The sequence below is a fragment of the Pseudorca crassidens genome, chromosome 7 (genome assembly GCF_039906515.1).
Source record: "Pseudorca crassidens isolate mPseCra1 chromosome 7, mPseCra1.hap1, whole genome shotgun sequence".
Taxonomy (NCBI): domain Eukaryota; kingdom Metazoa; phylum Chordata; class Mammalia; order Artiodactyla; family Delphinidae; genus Pseudorca; species Pseudorca crassidens.
Window position 1 is genome coordinate 108,624,202 of NC_090302.1, and position 17,483 is coordinate 108,641,684.

The 17,483-nt window shown below is 46.7% G+C and overlaps 1 protein-coding gene and 1 pseudogene across 1 annotated transcript; both read right to left on the reverse strand.

The window, feature by feature from the left end:
* Positions 1–3,047: 3,047 nt before the first annotated feature.
* On the reverse strand, positions 3,048–3,860 carry DEFB136 (defensin beta 136). Its single transcript, XM_067742467.1, has 2 exons — positions 3,806–3,860; positions 3,048–3,378 (listed from the first exon to the last, which is right to left on the reverse strand). Exons 1-2 carry the CDS (start codon positions 3,858–3,860, stop codon positions 3,206–3,208), a joined length of 228 nt encoding a protein of 75 aa, XP_067598568.1. The 3' UTR covers positions 3,048–3,205.
* A 3,409-nt stretch (positions 3,861–7,269) lies between these two features.
* On the reverse strand, positions 7,270–9,112 carry LOC137228425 (polyadenylate-binding protein 4 pseudogene; annotated as a pseudogene).
* Positions 9,113–17,483: the final 8,371 nt, after the last annotated feature.

Below are 17,483 nucleotides of genomic sequence, written 5' to 3' on the forward strand. Positions count from 1 at the left end.
AGGAATAAATCATTCTGTTAGTGAGTTGTAGGGGCTTCTGGGGGCTGCTACCCTGATCTACTGCCCTGTTGCAGTGAGAAGAGAACTTGACAGAAATCAGAGGGCAATGGGCCAGCTCCAACACTAATAGCAGCAGCAACAATAACTAATCTGAAAAAAAAAATTAGTCCCTATTGAGTGCTTACCTAGGGGTTAATAATTATCCAGTGTTACTGTGTGCCAGGCTCTGTCTTAAGAACTTTTTAGCTTACTCAAGTCCCCAACCATCCTATGGAGTAACTTCTCTTATTATTCCAATCTCTTCTCCTCCCCTTCCTCCTCCCCCTCCCCCTCTCCTTCCTCTTCCTCCTCCCCTCCACCTCCCCTCCCCATCCTCCTCCACCTCCCCCTCCTCCCCTCCCCTTCCCCCTCCTCCTCCCCCTCCCCTTCCCCCTCCCCCCCTCCTCCTCCCCCTCCCCTTCCTCCTCCCCCTCTCCTTCCTCCCCCTCTCCTTCCTCCCCCTTCTTATTCTTTTCCCTTACTACTCCTTTCCCAGGGAAGAGAAAATGGAGGCTAACAGAAGTTAAGTGACTTGGTCAAGGTCACCAAGCTAAGATGTGGTTCCGGAAGGACCCAGATTGAAATCCAGGTTGTCTGTTACTGAGGCCCATTCTGAATGAGTACACAACCCTGCTCCCATTAATGAGTCCTGATGGCATCAGGGCCCCTGATCCAAGCCAGGTGGCCGGCGGCCCCAGGAACATCATGAGTCCTTATGCTTGAACTTGTCTCACTGCCTCTCATCCATTCTGTCATCAGACTCCTCTCGGGTCCCATCCCAGGTGTCCTGTAAGCCCTGATCGAAGGTGGGAGAAGCAGTCCCCGTGTGGTAGTTCACCAATGGCAGAAGCAGAAAGTCAGGGTGTGACCATGATCTTCCAGAATAGCTCAGGCCAGCCCTGGCCTTAGGTGACCCCGGGCCAGCAGAACCCAGGATTTATTAATAATTACCTTGTCTCCTCGCAAGATTCTGCTTTACCTAGGAGAGAGTGGGCCAAGAGTAGAAGGAGAAAAAGACAGAGAGAGACAGGGAGAGACAGGGAGACAGAGCGGAGAATCTTCATGCCTGGAGCAAGAAGGTTTTAGGTCAGGCACACGCCCGAGCAGACCTTCACTTACAGGTGTGAAGGGGAAACATCACCTCCCTCAGTTCAAGTTTGACGGATTCAGTTATTTTCCATCTTCCTGTGAAGCCTTTTCCCCCGAAATAGTTGGAATAATCCTCCCACTCATTAGCCTGTGAAATTACTCAGCCCATAAAAACTAACTATGCCATATTTTGGGGCCTCTCACCTTCTGAGATGGGCCACACTCTGTCTGTGGGTGTGTTTCTCTCTAAATAAATCCACTTCTTACCTATCACAGAAAGAATGTTGCAGAATTCTTTCTGCAACAAGACATCACGAACCTGAGCTTCACTAAGTCCTGAGACCAGGTGTGTGATCTCAATTAAAAGACCGTGGATTCATGTCCCAATTTGGATTTTGTCTGGGTTTGAGTTCTGGCGCGTGGGTTCAAATCCCGATCTGAGTTGCACAGTTTCATATCCAAACCAAACCACCAGCATATGCAGGAGGCACTATTGTCTCAACAGGTTGATTCCAAGGTACTTCACGTCTTATGGAGTCAGAACCTCTCTGCTGGCGGCTTGTGGAGAAGAGCTAAGAAGCAGAGGCTGTCACCTGGACCTGGCAGGTGGAGCTCACTGCTGCTCTGCTGTCACTCCGGAGGGGGAAGAGGGTGGGGAACGCAGCCCCGGAATGGCCCAGCCCCGTGACACCCCATCATACCGCACGCAGTCCTGTCTGCTAGGGTCTCTGGGCGTGTACCCAGCATGACCGGCCGTTCTCGTGCAGACAGAAGACATGTGATTCCCGCCAAAGGTTGGTCTGGGGCTTCTGCTCTTCAGCTGGAACCCTGAGCACCCAAGGGTAGGGAGCACATCGTCTTGCTCATAGAATGCTTCCTTTTTCAGAGTCTGGCACAATCCCAGTGGTGGTGGATGTAATAAACACCTCAGGGGGACGCTATGACCCGGTTCTGTTGTGCGGAGTTCTGACTCCTGGACCCGACTGCTGGCCAGAGAGAGGACACGAGAAGGATGCCACAGAGGCGCCTCCTGATGCAAAACTGCTCCCCGCCTTTCCAGTCTCGCACCCCACTTGCCCACCCCACCAAGGACAATTTCTCCCAGTGTGGTTTTTGGAGCTCCTGAGATACAAAATTGGGAACTGGGTAGTGAAAGAGAAGATGGGAAGCCTCGGGTGGATAAATTAGGAGTCTGGGATTAACAGATACACATTACTATATAGAAAATAGATAAACAGCAAGGACCTACTGTATAGCACAGGGAACTATATTCAATATTTTGTAATCTATAATGGAAAAGAATCTGAAAAATTTGTATATATATGTGTGTTTATACATATATACACACACACACACACACATAACTGAATCACATTGCCGTACACCTGAAACTAACACAACATTCTAAATCAACTATACTTCAGTAAAAAAAAAAAATCCAGTTAGATTCCTCTACTTAGTAATTGAAAGGTGGTACACGTTAATAGTGTAGACACTGGATCAAGACAGTCTGGGTTCAAATCCAGTGCTAACTAACTCTTACTAGTTGTGTGATCTTGGAAAAGTTTCTTCATCTGCAAAATGGGAGAAATAATAGAGTTTTGGGTGAGGATTAAGTGACTGAACACGTGTAAACCACTTAAAAGTGGGACTGGCACATGGTAAGCTATTGTCATTAGGCTCAGTGGATGTCATCTCCTTGGGCCTGTGGTCACGTATTGATCAACTGATTCTGAATGGGACATAGGAGTTATCGATTGGAAACTGGAGGGCAGAAAGTAGAACAGGAATGCCTTTTGCCATGATGCCCTTTAGGAAAACACACCTGGAATTTCGCCAGTACATTGGTTAGCATCTGGCGCCCGTTTGCTGCCCATAGCTCGTCCACCATGCTTACGCACAGTTGCTGCCCATAGCTCGTCCACCATCCTTACGCACAGTTGCTACCCATAGCTCGTCCACCATCCTTACGCACAGTTGCTACCCATAGCTCGTCCACCATCCTTACGCACAGATTGGAGGTCTTGTCCATTTAGCCATCTGCGTATCCTTTTAATGTGGACCCATGAGGTGAGGCTCATGGTTCATTGGCCTGAGGCGGAGGATGTTTCCTCAGTTTTAGGCAACAAGACAATACATTGTGACAGTAGGCAACCCATTTCCATCCTATTCTACAGCCGAAGAAACATCTGCCCCCAAGCGCAGTGCAAGTACGAACTTCCACTCCATCATTTCCAAACAAGCCGTTCCCTGAAGGGAAAAACACACACACACAAGAAAGAAAAATCAGTCCTCAAGAGGCTGGGGGAGATCTTAGGGCTGTCCTCTCTTTCCTGGTGAAGGACTCTACCCTCTCACCTGCTGTTACATTTCGGCGAGGGCCGCTGAGTCCAACGCTCATCAGAGGAAGTTGAGGGAAACAGGAATTTGGATAGCTGGAAAGTGATCCCTGCATGTGGTGAAATGAGCTCCCGTCTCTTAAGCTTTGGCAGGTTTTCAGGATGTAGTGACAGAGGAGCAGGGCAGGGGTCGAACACCACTGACCCACCTCTTGCCCCTAGTCTGCTGATCTGATATTGGTGTCTCCCTGCTGGGCTTACACCAATAGGGCTTTTCAAGTGCCTCAGTCCTTAGAAGATCCTCATTTTCATGATCAGACCTGTACCCATCATCTTACCTGAAGGCAATGAGATCACAAAGAGGAAGAGTAACCCAGAGAGACAGAGCCTCATCGTTGAGCAGGGCACAGAGCTGCAACTGCCTGGGGGTGGCTGTCTGGGAGCCTCCTTTATAGTGCTGGGCAAGGCTGGGTGGGGCTGGACGCTGGCCTCATTCTATCTGGAAGGACACCCAGGGGAGACAGGCTTCTTCAGGGTTAGAGGAAAAAGAGTCCCTAGGCCATTCGGCGCTACTTCCTCTTCTACAAATCATGGGAGAAGAAGGGACAGTCAAGGCAGAACAGGAGCAGAGACCAGGCATCCTCACGCTCAGGCCTGGGCACTTCCCCTGTAACTTCAAATGTACACTGATGGAAAAACGGCAGGAAAATGTCTGCTCGTTTTTCCGGTCCAACTGAGAACACAGGAGCCCAGAGAGGTGATGTGATAAAATACAGGCTTAATTTCAGGCCAGAAAGGAAGTCGGCAAGAACTTACAGTGTTCCAAGAAGCAAAGGATCTCAAGGTGTCGTGGCCTGACCAAGAGCTACGTAGGTGTTCAGACACAGTGGAGAAGGGAAAGCCTTCTCTTCACATGCGGATTTGTTCTCCTGTTGGAGGCCCACGCTGCAGGGAATCTTTCCCCCAGGGAAGTTCGCTGAGGGTCTTCGTTTTCCAAACGGTTGATATAAAATGTTGGCTGGAGTTTGGCAACCTTGAGCGTTCTGAGAAAGATTCTCTTTTTGGAGTGGGTGGGTTAGAGCCCTCTCCTGGCCCTTGACAGGAAGAGCCAGTTCAGTGCTACGTTCAGGATTGGCTGCCCTCTGCCGGGAGTGGAGTAGAACAACGCTTCCCTGGAGCTGCAGGGACGTGGATCTGGGGAAGGGTCATTCATTAGGTCTGCCTCCTTGGAGGGATGGTGGGGGACCGGGAGTTGAGAAGACACGAACTTAGGGTTTATTCTTGCCCCTGAGGCAGGCTTGTACCCGAGTGACCCATGACTGTAGGATTCTGAGTCTGTAAAGTGGCAACAGAGCATAGTTTTATTGATTACACTCCCTTTTTACTGATTAACAGGCCCTTGGATAAATTAGTTAGCATCTCTGAGCTTCAGCCTCTTCTTTCTTTCTTTTTTTTTTTTTTACTATTTTTAAAAATTGAAGTATGGTTGCTGTACAATATTATGGAAGTTACAGGTGTACAATATAGTGATTCACAAATTTTAAAGGTTATACTCCATTTATAGTTATTATAAAATAATATATTATATATATTATAAAATATTGGCTAGATTCCCTTTGTTGTACAACATCTTTGTAGCTTATTTTATACCTAATAGTTTGTATCTCTTAATTCCCTACTCCTGTACTGCCCATCCCCTCTTCCTTCTTCCCAGTGGTAACCACTAGTTTGTTCTGAAAATCTGTGAATTTGCTTCTTTTTTTGTTATATTCACTAGTTTGTTGTATTTTTTTTAGATTCCACATATAAATGATATCATACAGTATTTGCCTTCTCTGTCTGACTTATTTCACTTAGCATAATATCCTCCGCATCCGTGTTGCTGCAAATGGCAAAATTTCTTTCTTTTTTATGGCTGAATAGTATTCCATTGTATGTATATATACAACACATCTTTATCCATTCATCTGTTGATGGACACTTAGGTTGCTTCTTGGATACTGTAAATAGTGCTACTATGAATATGAACTCTAGGGTGCATGTATCTTTTCAAATTAGTGTTTCTGTTTTTTTTTTTTTCAGATAAGTTTCCTTTTCTCTAAAAGTGCATTGTAAGAGGGTTTTTTTTGATGATGAAATGAAATAGAGCTTGAAAAACGCATCACGCTCATTCTGGTATAGATTTCCTTCTTCTCCTCTCATCTTCCTCTTTCTGCTACTCTTCGTGCTTATTCTGTATTAAATCCCACCACCACTATAGCTGTATTTCTTTCTCTTCTGCAGACCCTCTCCAAGAGACTTCTTAGTGAATGCAAAATGCTGCTGGGAAAGTTTTATTCTGGGTTCCAACAATGCGTATGGTTGAGAGCACGGCTGTAGGTTGGAATGGGAGTGGGAGAGAAATGGTGGGCTAGTGGACTAGAAATATGGAGGTCGGTGCTAGATCAGGGCTGAGCATTCCCTTGCAGTCCCCAGGAAAGGCTCCCAGGAGACCCTGCACTGGGCATATGATTCCCGCCCACGGAACCCAGGCCATATGCTCACCATCTGCTGCCATAGACACAGCGTAGGCTAGTAGTGACACCTTATTCTTTTAGAGATGGAGGAAACAAGGCTCAGATTGGTGAATGGGCTTGCACAAAGGAAAGAAGCAACCTGTGGGCTGTGCTGGCATCAAATGTTCAGCTGTCTTAATACTCGGTTCGGAACTCTGTCCTCCATATATTTGAGATTGTTCAATTGTGCATTAGGGAATATGGGAACTATGAACCTAACATTTTCTAAATACTTCTGAGTCCCTCCTACACACAGTTCTGGAAAAGCAGATCTAATATGTGTCTGGGGATCAGTATGTGTTCAGGACAGACTCTTTCCTTTCCACCCACAGATGTCCTGATTAAATTACTGTCCTGACCTTCGGGCAGGAGTTTCTCCTAAGTGAGCCAAGTGTTCCAACCTTCTTTCCCAGGTCTTGTTGGGCTAAGCTGCCAGGGAAACACAAATGGATTTAGTGTTGCTCTGTTGGTGCTTTCTTCCTTTATCTTAATTTGCTGGAATTCTCATGCCCTCCTTATTATCGTCCTTACCTTTGAGAAAAAAACATCCACTGCACATCCTATGTAACCCTAAATGAATTACCCTGTTTAAGGAGCATGCTTCATTTTCAGTTGCCTCATTCACTAGTCAGACCCTTCCTGAGTGCAATGACTTAAACTCCACTTTAAAATTATGCTTTTTTTTCCCATTATGGTTTACTACAGGATATTGAATATAGTTCCCTGTGCTATACAGTGAGACCTTGTTGTTTATCCATTCTGTATGTACTAGTTTGCATCTGCTAACCCCAAACTCCCAATCCATCTCTCCCCCACTCCACCCTTGGCAATCACAAGTCTGTTCTCTATGCCTGTGAATCTATAAAGTCAATTTATTAGAGCAGTTTTAGGTTCACAGGAAAATTGAGTAGAAAGTGCAGACAGCTCCCTCCTGTTCCCACACGTGTACAACCACCTCCATTATCGACACCCTGCACCAGAGTGGTACGTTTGTTACGAACGATGAACCTACACTGACACACGGTATCCCTCAAAATCTATAGTTTACACTAAGTTTCACCTGTGGTGTTGTATATTCTGTGAGTTTTGACAAATGTATAACATCTATCCACCATTGTAGTATCATACAGAATCGTTACCCTATCCTAAAAATCCACTGTGCTCTGCCGTGGTTCTTATTTTTAAACTTTTAACATAAATTATTGATAAAAGATGCAGTTTAATACACATAAAGAAAAATAAACAAATCACACACGCAGCTTAGTGACTGAACATACAGCAAACACTGTGTAACCACCACTGAGATCAAGGAAACAGATGTTCTCCAGCACCACCGACGGTCCTAGTGCACCACTGAGTAACCACAGCCCACTCCCTCCCTCATAAGGGGATTTTGAGTGCATGGTCCGGATGAGCCGGTGCAAACGTCCACCGGCGCAGCACCTGCTTCCGCTCCTGGCGGGGTGGAGGGGTGCAGGTGCCGCGGCGGCCAGCGTGGGTGCGCTCAGCGGCTCCTGGCCCTGTGCGTGGACTGCAGGCTGGGGTGTCTGCAGAGGCTGTACGGCAGGGTGAGGGATACCCTTGAGGTGGACTTGTAAGGTGCAGCAGCCCGAGGAGTAGCAGTAGCACGAGCAGCACGAGGTGGTAAGTTCTGCAAAGCCGGGGGACCACCTCCAGACAGGCAGCTATCAGTCACACCTCGCTAGGCAGCGCTAGCCAACGAAGTCCATAGCCAAGCAGTCCGGGGCACTCAGACCCAGATGCAGCCAGATGGCGAAGAGCTGGATGAGGCCCAGACTGGCATATAGCACTTGGCATTCCTTGGAAGCCTTGCTGCCAGCGTGGATTAGGTCTCATCTGTGCTAGATGGTTAGGTGTGTAACACGGAGGGCTTCCCTGAGTCTGTGGAACCGCTGGCACAGAGTAGCCCCCAGCTGCAGGCTGGGACTGCTTTAAGATGGCATTGGTGGAGAGCACTCTCATCCCTGCCACCCGCTGTGTATACTGGTTGGGCAGGTGAGCCTTTCTCTGGGCCAGGGTGACACAGTGGCTTGGAGCCCACGATGCATCCGCTCAGTGACTGCTCTGCTTGCCTCTTGGGGGCATATGGAGCAGACAAAGCCAAACCCTTGCTTCTCCCCACCCTCCTGCGCCCCCCTCGGCACTGGCGACTGATCCAAAAGGAGAAAACTCTTACTGAACTTCTCATCACCACTGGTGTCATCCAAGTTCTTAATGTAGAGATTCACCCCCTGACAGTGACCAATTCTCTCCTGTTTCGGCGGTTCAAATTTCCACTTTAATGGGGCCTGCCGATTCACTTTCTTCTGTGCACAGTGGAGGAAAATGACTTTCCCACTGATCGCTTTTCCATTTGTCTCTTTCAAGGCCTTGTTGGCATCCTGGTGTTTTTTGTGTCTCACAAAGCCAAAGCCTTTGGATTTCCCCCTGAGATCTCTCACTTACCTTGACGCTTAGGGTCTTACCAAACTGGCTGAATAGCTCTTTCAGTCTCTCATCATCCACCTCTTCCCCGAAGTTTTTGATGTAAACGTTGGTGAATTCCTTGGCTTTGGCTCCAAGCTTGGCTTCCCGCTCTTTTCGAGACTTCCATCTGCCCACAGACACTTTGTGGTCACTGAGGGTCATGCCCTTCATCTTCTCGATGGCTTTGTCGGCAGCCTCTTTGGTCAAAGGAATAACCCTTAGGGCCAGTCTCATCACACCCTACCTTGCAGGACAGAATGTTTCCAAAAGCAGAAAAAGAATCACGAAGTGCCTTGATACGTATAGATTTGTCCAGGTTCTTCACGAAGACGTTTCCCACACCAGATTTTCTCAAAGAGGGATCCGCTGAGGCCACGTGATACGGGTCAGCTTTCCCTTACATCAAAGTTTGTGGTCTCCAAGGCCCGCTCAGCCGGCTGCTGGAAGTGGACGCAGGCAGAACCCAGGGAGTGGCCCACACAGACGGACAGCACAGGCGCCCCGCAGGGCTGAACTTTGCTCACAGCGAGGCCTCAGTGATGTGCGAGTGCAGGTTACCCATACACGGGGGGCCGTGGGGTAGCTGCTGGCAGCAGCGCTCATCTCCCCAGCCCTGACCACTCCCAGACCTGCCAGGAGGACATCTTAGCGGGACCACACAGGACAATAGGGGCTCTGCTTGGAGCCGTGGTCTGAAGCTCAGAGAAGCTGGAGGGGGCTCCGAGGGCCAGAGAGAGGAGTTCGGGGCTGGCTCCCAAGAGACTACCAAACCACAGGCTCTCAAAGCTCATATGGCCCTCCCTGGGAGTCTGTTAATTTTCAGCTGTCCTGGTCTGAAGCAATGGACAAAGGATTAATCTCCAAAATATACAAACAGCTCATGGAGCCCAATATCAAAAAAACAAACCACCCAGTTAAAAAAATGGGTGGAAGACCTAAATAGACATTTCACCAGAGAAGACACACAGATGGCCAAGAGGCACATAAAAAGATGCTCAGCATCACTAATTATTAGAGAAATGCAAATCAAAACTACAATGAGGTATCACCTCACACCGGTCAGAATGGGCATCATCAAAAAGTCTACAAACAATAAATGCTGGAGAGGGTGTGGAGAAAAGGGAACCCTCTTGCACTGTTGGTGGGAATGTAAATTGGTGCAGCCACTATGGAGAACAGTATGGAGGTTCCTTAAAAAACTAAAAACAGAACTACCATAAGACCCAGCAATCCCACTATTGGGCATGTACCCTGAGAAAACCATAATTTAAAAGAACACATGTACCCCAGTGTTCATTGCAGCACTATTTATAATAGCTGGGACATGGAAAGAACCTAAATGTCCAATGACAGATGAATGGATAAAGAAGATGTGGCACATATATACAATGGAATATTACTCAGCCATAAAAATGAATGAAATTGGGTCATCTGTAGAGATGTGGATGGACCCAGAGTCTGTCATACAGACTGAAATAAGTCAGAAAGAGAAAAACAAGTTATTGTATATTAATGAATATATGTGGAATCTAGAAAAATGGTACAGATGAACCTATTTGTAGGCCAGGAATAGAGATGTAGATGTAGAGAACGGACATGTGGACATGGGGGAGAAGGGGAGGGTGGGACGAATTGGGAGATTAGGTTTGACATACACTACCATGTGTAAAACAGATAGCTACTGAGAACCTGCTGTAGAGCACAGGGAGCACAGCTCAGTGCTCTGTGACCACCTAGAGGGGTGGGCTGGGGGGGATGGGAGGGAGGTCCAAGAGGGAGGGGATATACATATACCTGATTCACTTCACTGTACAGCAGAAACTAACACAACATTGTAAAGCAATTTTACTCCAAAAAGAAAAAAAAAAAAGAAATGAAAGAAAATGTACCACCTGAGATCAGGAACGATTATCTTTCAAGTCTCAAGTGAAATGCCATTTCTTCAGGGAGCTCCTTCCTGATCAACTTATATTATTAACCCATTTGACTATCCGTTTATATTGCTGTTCTCAAGGTCCCAGAATGGAGTTCCTCTTTCCCAATGACTTCACAGCACCCTGTAATCACTGATCAGAACGAGGACTCCCTCCTCTCGTCCCTTGTCTCCATTCTCGTTCCCTCCCTTCCATTCTAATGTGTCTGGTATGTCTTTATATATGAGGGTGGCTTTTAACAAGATGTAGCATTGTTTTCCTGTGTATTTAAAAATTTTAATAAATGTCATTATGCGTTGAATCTCACACACACACACACACTCACACACACAAAATTAAAACGGGGACTCCCCTGCAAACGACACAAATACTTCCAAGAGGCGACCCAAGGGTACGCACGGTGGCCTCGAGAAACACATTTCTGTATAAATACAGGCCTCGGGCTCCCGGGGTTTAAAATTACAGCAGCCCGGGTAAGAGGGAAACCAAATATACGTACATACCAACTCGGCAAAGGCAAGCCCTGGGCGTATCCGCCTCCCACGCCGAGTAGAATCAACGCAGCGCTCAGGCGCGCTGCGCGGACAGGTAGCGGGCGAACACGTAGTGGGCGAGCGCCTGGTGCGCAGACGCGTGGTGCGCAGACACGTAGTGGGCGGACGCCTGGTGCGCAGACCGTGGTGGGGGGACACGTAGTGAGCGGAACGTGGTGTGCGGACACGTGGTGGGCGGGTGTCTGGTGCGCAGACGCGTGGTGGGCGGACACGTAGTGCGCGGAAGCGTGGTGGGCGGGTGTCTGGTGCGCAGACGCGTGGTGGGCGGACACGTAGTGCGCGGAAGCGTGGTGGGCGGGCATCTGGTGCGCAGACGCGTGGTGAGTGGACACGTAGTGCGCGGAAACGTGGTGGGTGGACGCCTGGTGCCCGGACACGTGGCAGGCGGACGTCTGGTGCGCAGACGCGTGGTGGGCGGACACGTAGTGCGCGGAAACGTGGTGGGCGGACGTCTGGTGCGCAGACGCTTGGTGGGCGGACACGTATTGCGCGGAAACATGGTGGTCGGACTCCTGTACGCGGACGCGCGGTGTGCGCGGGCGAGGGCGGCGGGAGGAGGCGCGTGGGCGCGGGCACGCGGGCGGCTCACCGCTAGCTTTTCGGTTGGGGACCAATGGTCGCCCAGGTTCTGGAAGTGTGCGAAAGTGACTTCCCCGCGGGTTCTTCGGGGAGAATTCGCTCTTCCGCCCCCGTCTTTTTTTAGATTTTAAAGCGTTTTAGGGTTTTTAAAAAACCTTGTTTTCTTTTTTTTATTTTCAGGGTGCTAGGCGTGAAAGCAGCGGAGGCTGCCGCGACGGGGGGTGGAGAGAGCAAAGTATACGTTATCAGTTATTTGCTATTATTGTCTGCTACGGAGGGTGACCTTATGTTAGAAATAAATATCATAGGGTAGTCACCCTACGCAGGAACAAGAGAAGGTTTTTGAAGACAGGTAAGCGGTTAAAAAAAAAAAAGGCACATAAAGTAAAGAAGCCATAAAAGTTGCATGAGGTTTGTGGCACGGCAGAGCTTGAGGCCCATGAAAGACGTGGAAATCGAGTCTCGTTGGATGGGGAAGCTCAAAGAAAACTCACTCTGTATGTGGGGTCCCATACTTAAATTGGGCGCTCCAAATGGGAATAAATGAGATAGAATGGTTTCTTTTACGATTCCTACCCAAACTTTTGTACCGGTGTAAAGGCAGGCCATGGATAGTGGAAAGAACACAGAAGCAAGGAATAGCTGAAAATCTGGTTATTCTAGCAGGCACACAGCTTTTTTTTTTTTTTTTTGCGGTACGCGGGCCTCTCACTGTTGTGGCCTCTATCGCTGTGGAGCACAGGCTCCGGACGCTCGGGCTCAGCGGCCATGGCTCATGGGCCCAGCCGCTCTGCGGTATGTGGGATATTCCCGGACCGGGGCACGAACCCGTGTCCCCGGCATCGGCAGAAGGACTCTCAACCACTGCGCCTGCAGGGAAGCCCAAGCACACAGATTTTTCATTGGAAAAAGTTTAGGTGAGGGTCAGGGATGGATTACCCTCAGAAAATATCTTTCCCAGGTGTGCTTCTGAGGGTACTGCTTTGCCAGGGCTCCCCAAGGGATTCCGTTCCTATTTCAACAACAGAACCCTTATGTTGCTACAACCTTGCTTGTTTGATGGTTCTCTTTTGTGATGTATGATCTGCTGTACACCTGCCTTCGTGGACTGCAAAATGCTCAGTGTATTCATGTTATAATGAATACTTTACCCAGAATCAAGTTGGAAAAGATTCTGTTTCCTATAGTGAAAAATCCCTGGGATTAAAAAAAAGTCCTCCTATCTCACTAATCCCGGAAGATACCAGTGGGCACACAGAGCTCCTTTCCTTTTAACTTCTGTGGTTAATCTCTGGGGCTTAGGAACGCGGGAGTAGGGAGGGATGGTGCCTGAGGTTTTGACCGGGAGCCCAAGGTTTCACAACAGAGCGCTGGATCGCAAGGTTTAAAGATTCATTTCCCTAGACCAGCCTCCTCTTGCAGGATCTTTGCCCCACATCCAGCTCATCCCTGGAGAATCCGTGGAGATGTCAGTCTCAGGGAAGGCCTGAGACCTATTCCCGTGGCCCAGCTTAACTTACACCCATCCCCTTATCTGGAAGCACACGTGTCAAGAGGAAGATCCGGGTCAGTGCAAGGAGGTGGCCTCCCATATCTGATGAAGGTTCAGACACTAGAACTTCCCAGTGGAAGATGGGGAGACCCTTGTTTCAAGCTGGGCTGGACGGTTGGGGCTTCAGTATGACCCATTCTGCCATATAGAGCTGATAGGAGACTCCATGGAAGTCAGAGGGTAGGAGTGCATTGCTGCCGTCTCCTTAGCAACTGGGGGACTTCAGACTCTTTCTTTAGGCTGGTAGGCCCAAAAGCAGCGGAGGCTGCAGCGACTGGGGGCAGAGGAACAGGAACAAATGGTCTGAGCACAGCAGCTCCTCTGATTACTGGCAAAACTTGACCTAAATCTTGGCTCTCCTAGAGCATGGTCCAGAACCTTCCACTCTTTTACCCATGTTCTTCTAACTGTTTGCTGGGGCAGGACTTAGAGTGAGGATTAAGATCATAGTTTCAGTGTCTCTAACACCCTGCAAGCTCTGAGAGACAATTTCAGACCAAAACCCAAGTCCAAACCCAAGTAGGAAAATCCAGCTGGCTACACATAACAGCTCCTTCGACATGAGAATAATGAAGAAATCACTCTCTGGACCTGGAGAAGTTCAGAGAGGAAAGTGGGGTCTGGTTGTCCCAAGTGATCAAAGAGACACATCTGCCTGGAAGGGGCTGTGTGATCAGGTGAATCAGTTTATTGCCTTTAGCAAGATTTGATTATGTCTGGAGTCTTAGGACATTCTGTGAGGAGATATTGGCTGGGAACTGGTCCCTGGCCACACGCAGGGAAGAATGTTCTCAGTACCTTCTTTCAAGATCAGATGGCCTTATGCCACTGGGACTGATGCCCAGAAGTCCCCAGGGCTAGTTTGCCTTCTTCCTTAGCTTCTGCTAGATGGCCTAGAGAACATGATTTTTTCCATTGGGCATTGAAGTCTCTTCCCCGTCCTCAAATTTCTTAGCACACTTGTAGCTAACTGGGCTGTCCGTATCTCCAAGGATTTCTATGAGGGGCTGTGGAGAAAGGCAGTTCTGCAACACTGGTCATGTGCCTGGTATGTGACACATATTCAGCCTTACTCATAAGTATGGGCAGATCAGCAGCCCACCCTTCCCTTACTCAGACTCATATCTGTAAGAAGTGAGGCACAGACCCAATGTGGGAAACTACGGAAGGGCCAGGATCACTGTGGGTGTGGAGGAGACATGTAGCATGGCGCGTGGAAGTAGAGCACTCAAGAGAGCAGGAAAAGGGGGAGAGTCAGTTCCGTTCCATTCACGTGGCCACTGAAATTAGTGGCACTTTATGCCGGGCACTGTTCTGGGTTCCAGGGACGTAAAGAAGAGAGAAAACTCTGCGCTCACAGTTGCATGGGCCATAGGTTATAATTTTAGTATGATGAGGTAAAAGCTGTGCTACAGGATTTATGTACAGGGTGCTATGGAAACTTGGGGCATGAAACTGAGCTTTGAGGGAAACAGGGAAGGACTCCTGGAGGAGATGATACTCTGGAGTAGAATCTTTAAGGGTAAGTAGGGATTATCCAGGAAGTACAAGAAAGAGGGCTCTAGGAACAATCAGTAGATCCATAGGCTCGGGGGAGAGAGGTATAGAAAAGTTTGGTGTGTGCCGGTATGAACACACATTTATGTATCACTAGAACATGGGGGGTGGTTACAGATAAGGCTGGAGAAGGAGGTAGAGCCAGGTTACAAAGGACCATGAGTGAAAATTTATTTAATTTTATTTTTTATGGAAGTACAGTTGATTTACAGTGTTCCACGTATACAACAGAGGGATTCAGTTATATGTATTCTTTTTCAGATTCTTTTTTTAAAACTTACTGAAGTATAGTCGATTTACAATGTTTCAGGTATACAGGGAAGTATTTAAGTAATACATAAATGTATCTATATGTCTATTCTTTTTTTAACATCTTTATTGCAGTATAATTGCTTTACAATGGTATGTTAGTTTCTGCTGTATAACAAAATGAATCAGCTATATGTATACATATATCCCCATATCCCCTCCCTCTTGCGTCTCCCTCCACCTTCCCTATCCCACCCCTCTAGGTGGTCACAAAGCACTGAGCTGATCTCCCTGTGCTATGTGCCTGCTTCCCACTAGCTATCTATTTTACATTTGCTAGTGAATATATGTCCATGCCACTCTCTCACTTCGTCCCAGCTTCCCCTTCCCCCTCCCTGTGTCCTCAAGTCCATTCTCTTCATCTGTGTCTTTACTCCTGTCCTGCCGCTAGGTTCTTCAGAACCATTTTTTTTTTTTTTAGATTCCATATATATGTGTTAGCATATGGTATTTGTTTTTCTTTTTCTGACTTACTTCATTCTGTATGACAGTCTCCAGGTCCATTCACCTCACTACAAATAACTCAATTTCATTTCTTTTTATGGCTGAGTAATATTCCATTGTATGTATGTGCCACATCTTCTTTATCCGTTCATCTGTCAATGGACACTTAGGTTGCTTCCATGTTTGGCCTATTGTAAATAAAGCTGCAGTGAGCATTGTGGTACATGACTCTTTTTTGAATTATAGTTTTCTCATAGTATATGCCCAGTAGTGGGATTGCTGTGTTGTATGGTAGTTCTATTTTTAGTTTTTTAAGGAACTTCCATACTGGTCTCCATAGTGGCTGTATCAATTTACATTCCCACCAACAGTGCAAGAGGGTTCCCTTTTCTCCACACCCTCTCCAGCATTTATTGTTTGTAGATTTTTTGATGATGGCAATTCTGACTGGTGTGAGTTTTGATTTGCATTTCTCTAATGATTAATGGTGTTGAGCATTCTTTCATGTGTTTGTTGGCAGTCTGTATATCTTCTTTGGAGAAATGTCTGTTTAGCTCTTCTGCCCATTTTTGGATTGGGTTGTTTGTTTTTTGATATTGAGCTGCATGAGCTGCTTGTATATTTTGGAGATTCATCCTTTGTCAGTTCCTTCATTTGCAAATATTTTCTCCCATTCTGAGCGTTGTCTTTTTGTCTTGTTTATGGCCTCCTTTGCTGTGCAAAAGCTTTTACGTTTCCTTAGGTCCCATTTGTTTATTTTTGTTTTTATTTCCATTTCTCTAGGAGGTGGGTCAAAAAGGATCTTGCTGTGATTTATGTCATAGAGTGTTCTGCCTATGTTTTCCTCTAAGAGTTTGATAGTATCTGGCCTTATATTTAGGTCTTTAATACATTTTGAGTTTATTTTTGTGTATGGTGTTAGGGAGTGTTCTAATTTCATTCTTTTACATGTAGCTGTCCGGTTTTCCCAGCACCACTTACTGAAGGAGGCTGTCTTTTCTCCATTGTATATTCTTTTCTCCTTTATCAAAGATAAGATGACCATATGTGTGTGGGTTTATCTCTGGTCTTTCTATTCTGCTCCATTGATCTATATTTCTGTTTTTGTGCCAGTACCATACTGTCTTGATTGCTGTACCTTTGTAGTATAGTCTGAAGTCAGGGAGCCTGATTCCTCCAGCTCCATTTTTCGTTCTCAAGATTGCTTTGGCTATTCGGGGTCTTTTGTGTTTCCATACAAATTGTGAAATTTTTTGTTCTAGTTCTGCGAAAAATGCCAGTGGTAGTTTGATAGGGATTGCACTGAAGCTGTAGATTGCTTTGGATAGTAGAGTCATTTTCACAATGTTGATTCTTCCAATCCAAGAACATGGTATATCTCTCCATCTGTTTGTATCATCTTTAATTTCTTTCATCAGTGTCTTGTAGTTTTCTGCATACAGGTGTTTTGTCTCCTTAGGTAAGTTTATTTCTAGGTATTTTATTATTTTTGTTGCAGTGGTAAATGGGAGTGTTTCCTCAATTTCTCTTTCAGATGTTTCATCATTAGTGTATAGGAATGCAAGAGATTTCTGTGCATTAATTTGTATCTTGCTACTCTACCAGATTCATTGATTAGCTCTAGTAGTTTTCTGGTAGCATCTTTAGGATTTTCTATGTAGAGTATCATGTCATCCGCAAACAGTAACGGTTTTATTTCTTCTCTTCTGATTTGGATTCCTTTTATTTCATTTTCTTCTCTGATTGCTGTGGCTAAAACTTCCAAAACTATGTTGAATAATAGTGGTGAGAGTGGGCAGCCTTGTCTTGTTCCTCATCCTAGTGGAAATGGTTTCAGTTTTTCACCATTGACGACGATGTTGGCTGCGGGTTTGTCATATATGGCCATTATTATGTTGAGGTAAGTTTCTTCTTTGCCTACTTTCTGGAGGGTATATATATATATATATATATATATTCTTTTCAGGTTCTTTTCATGGTATTAGAAGATATTGAATATAGTTCCCTGTGCTATACATTAGGTCCTTGTTGTTTATCTGTTTTAT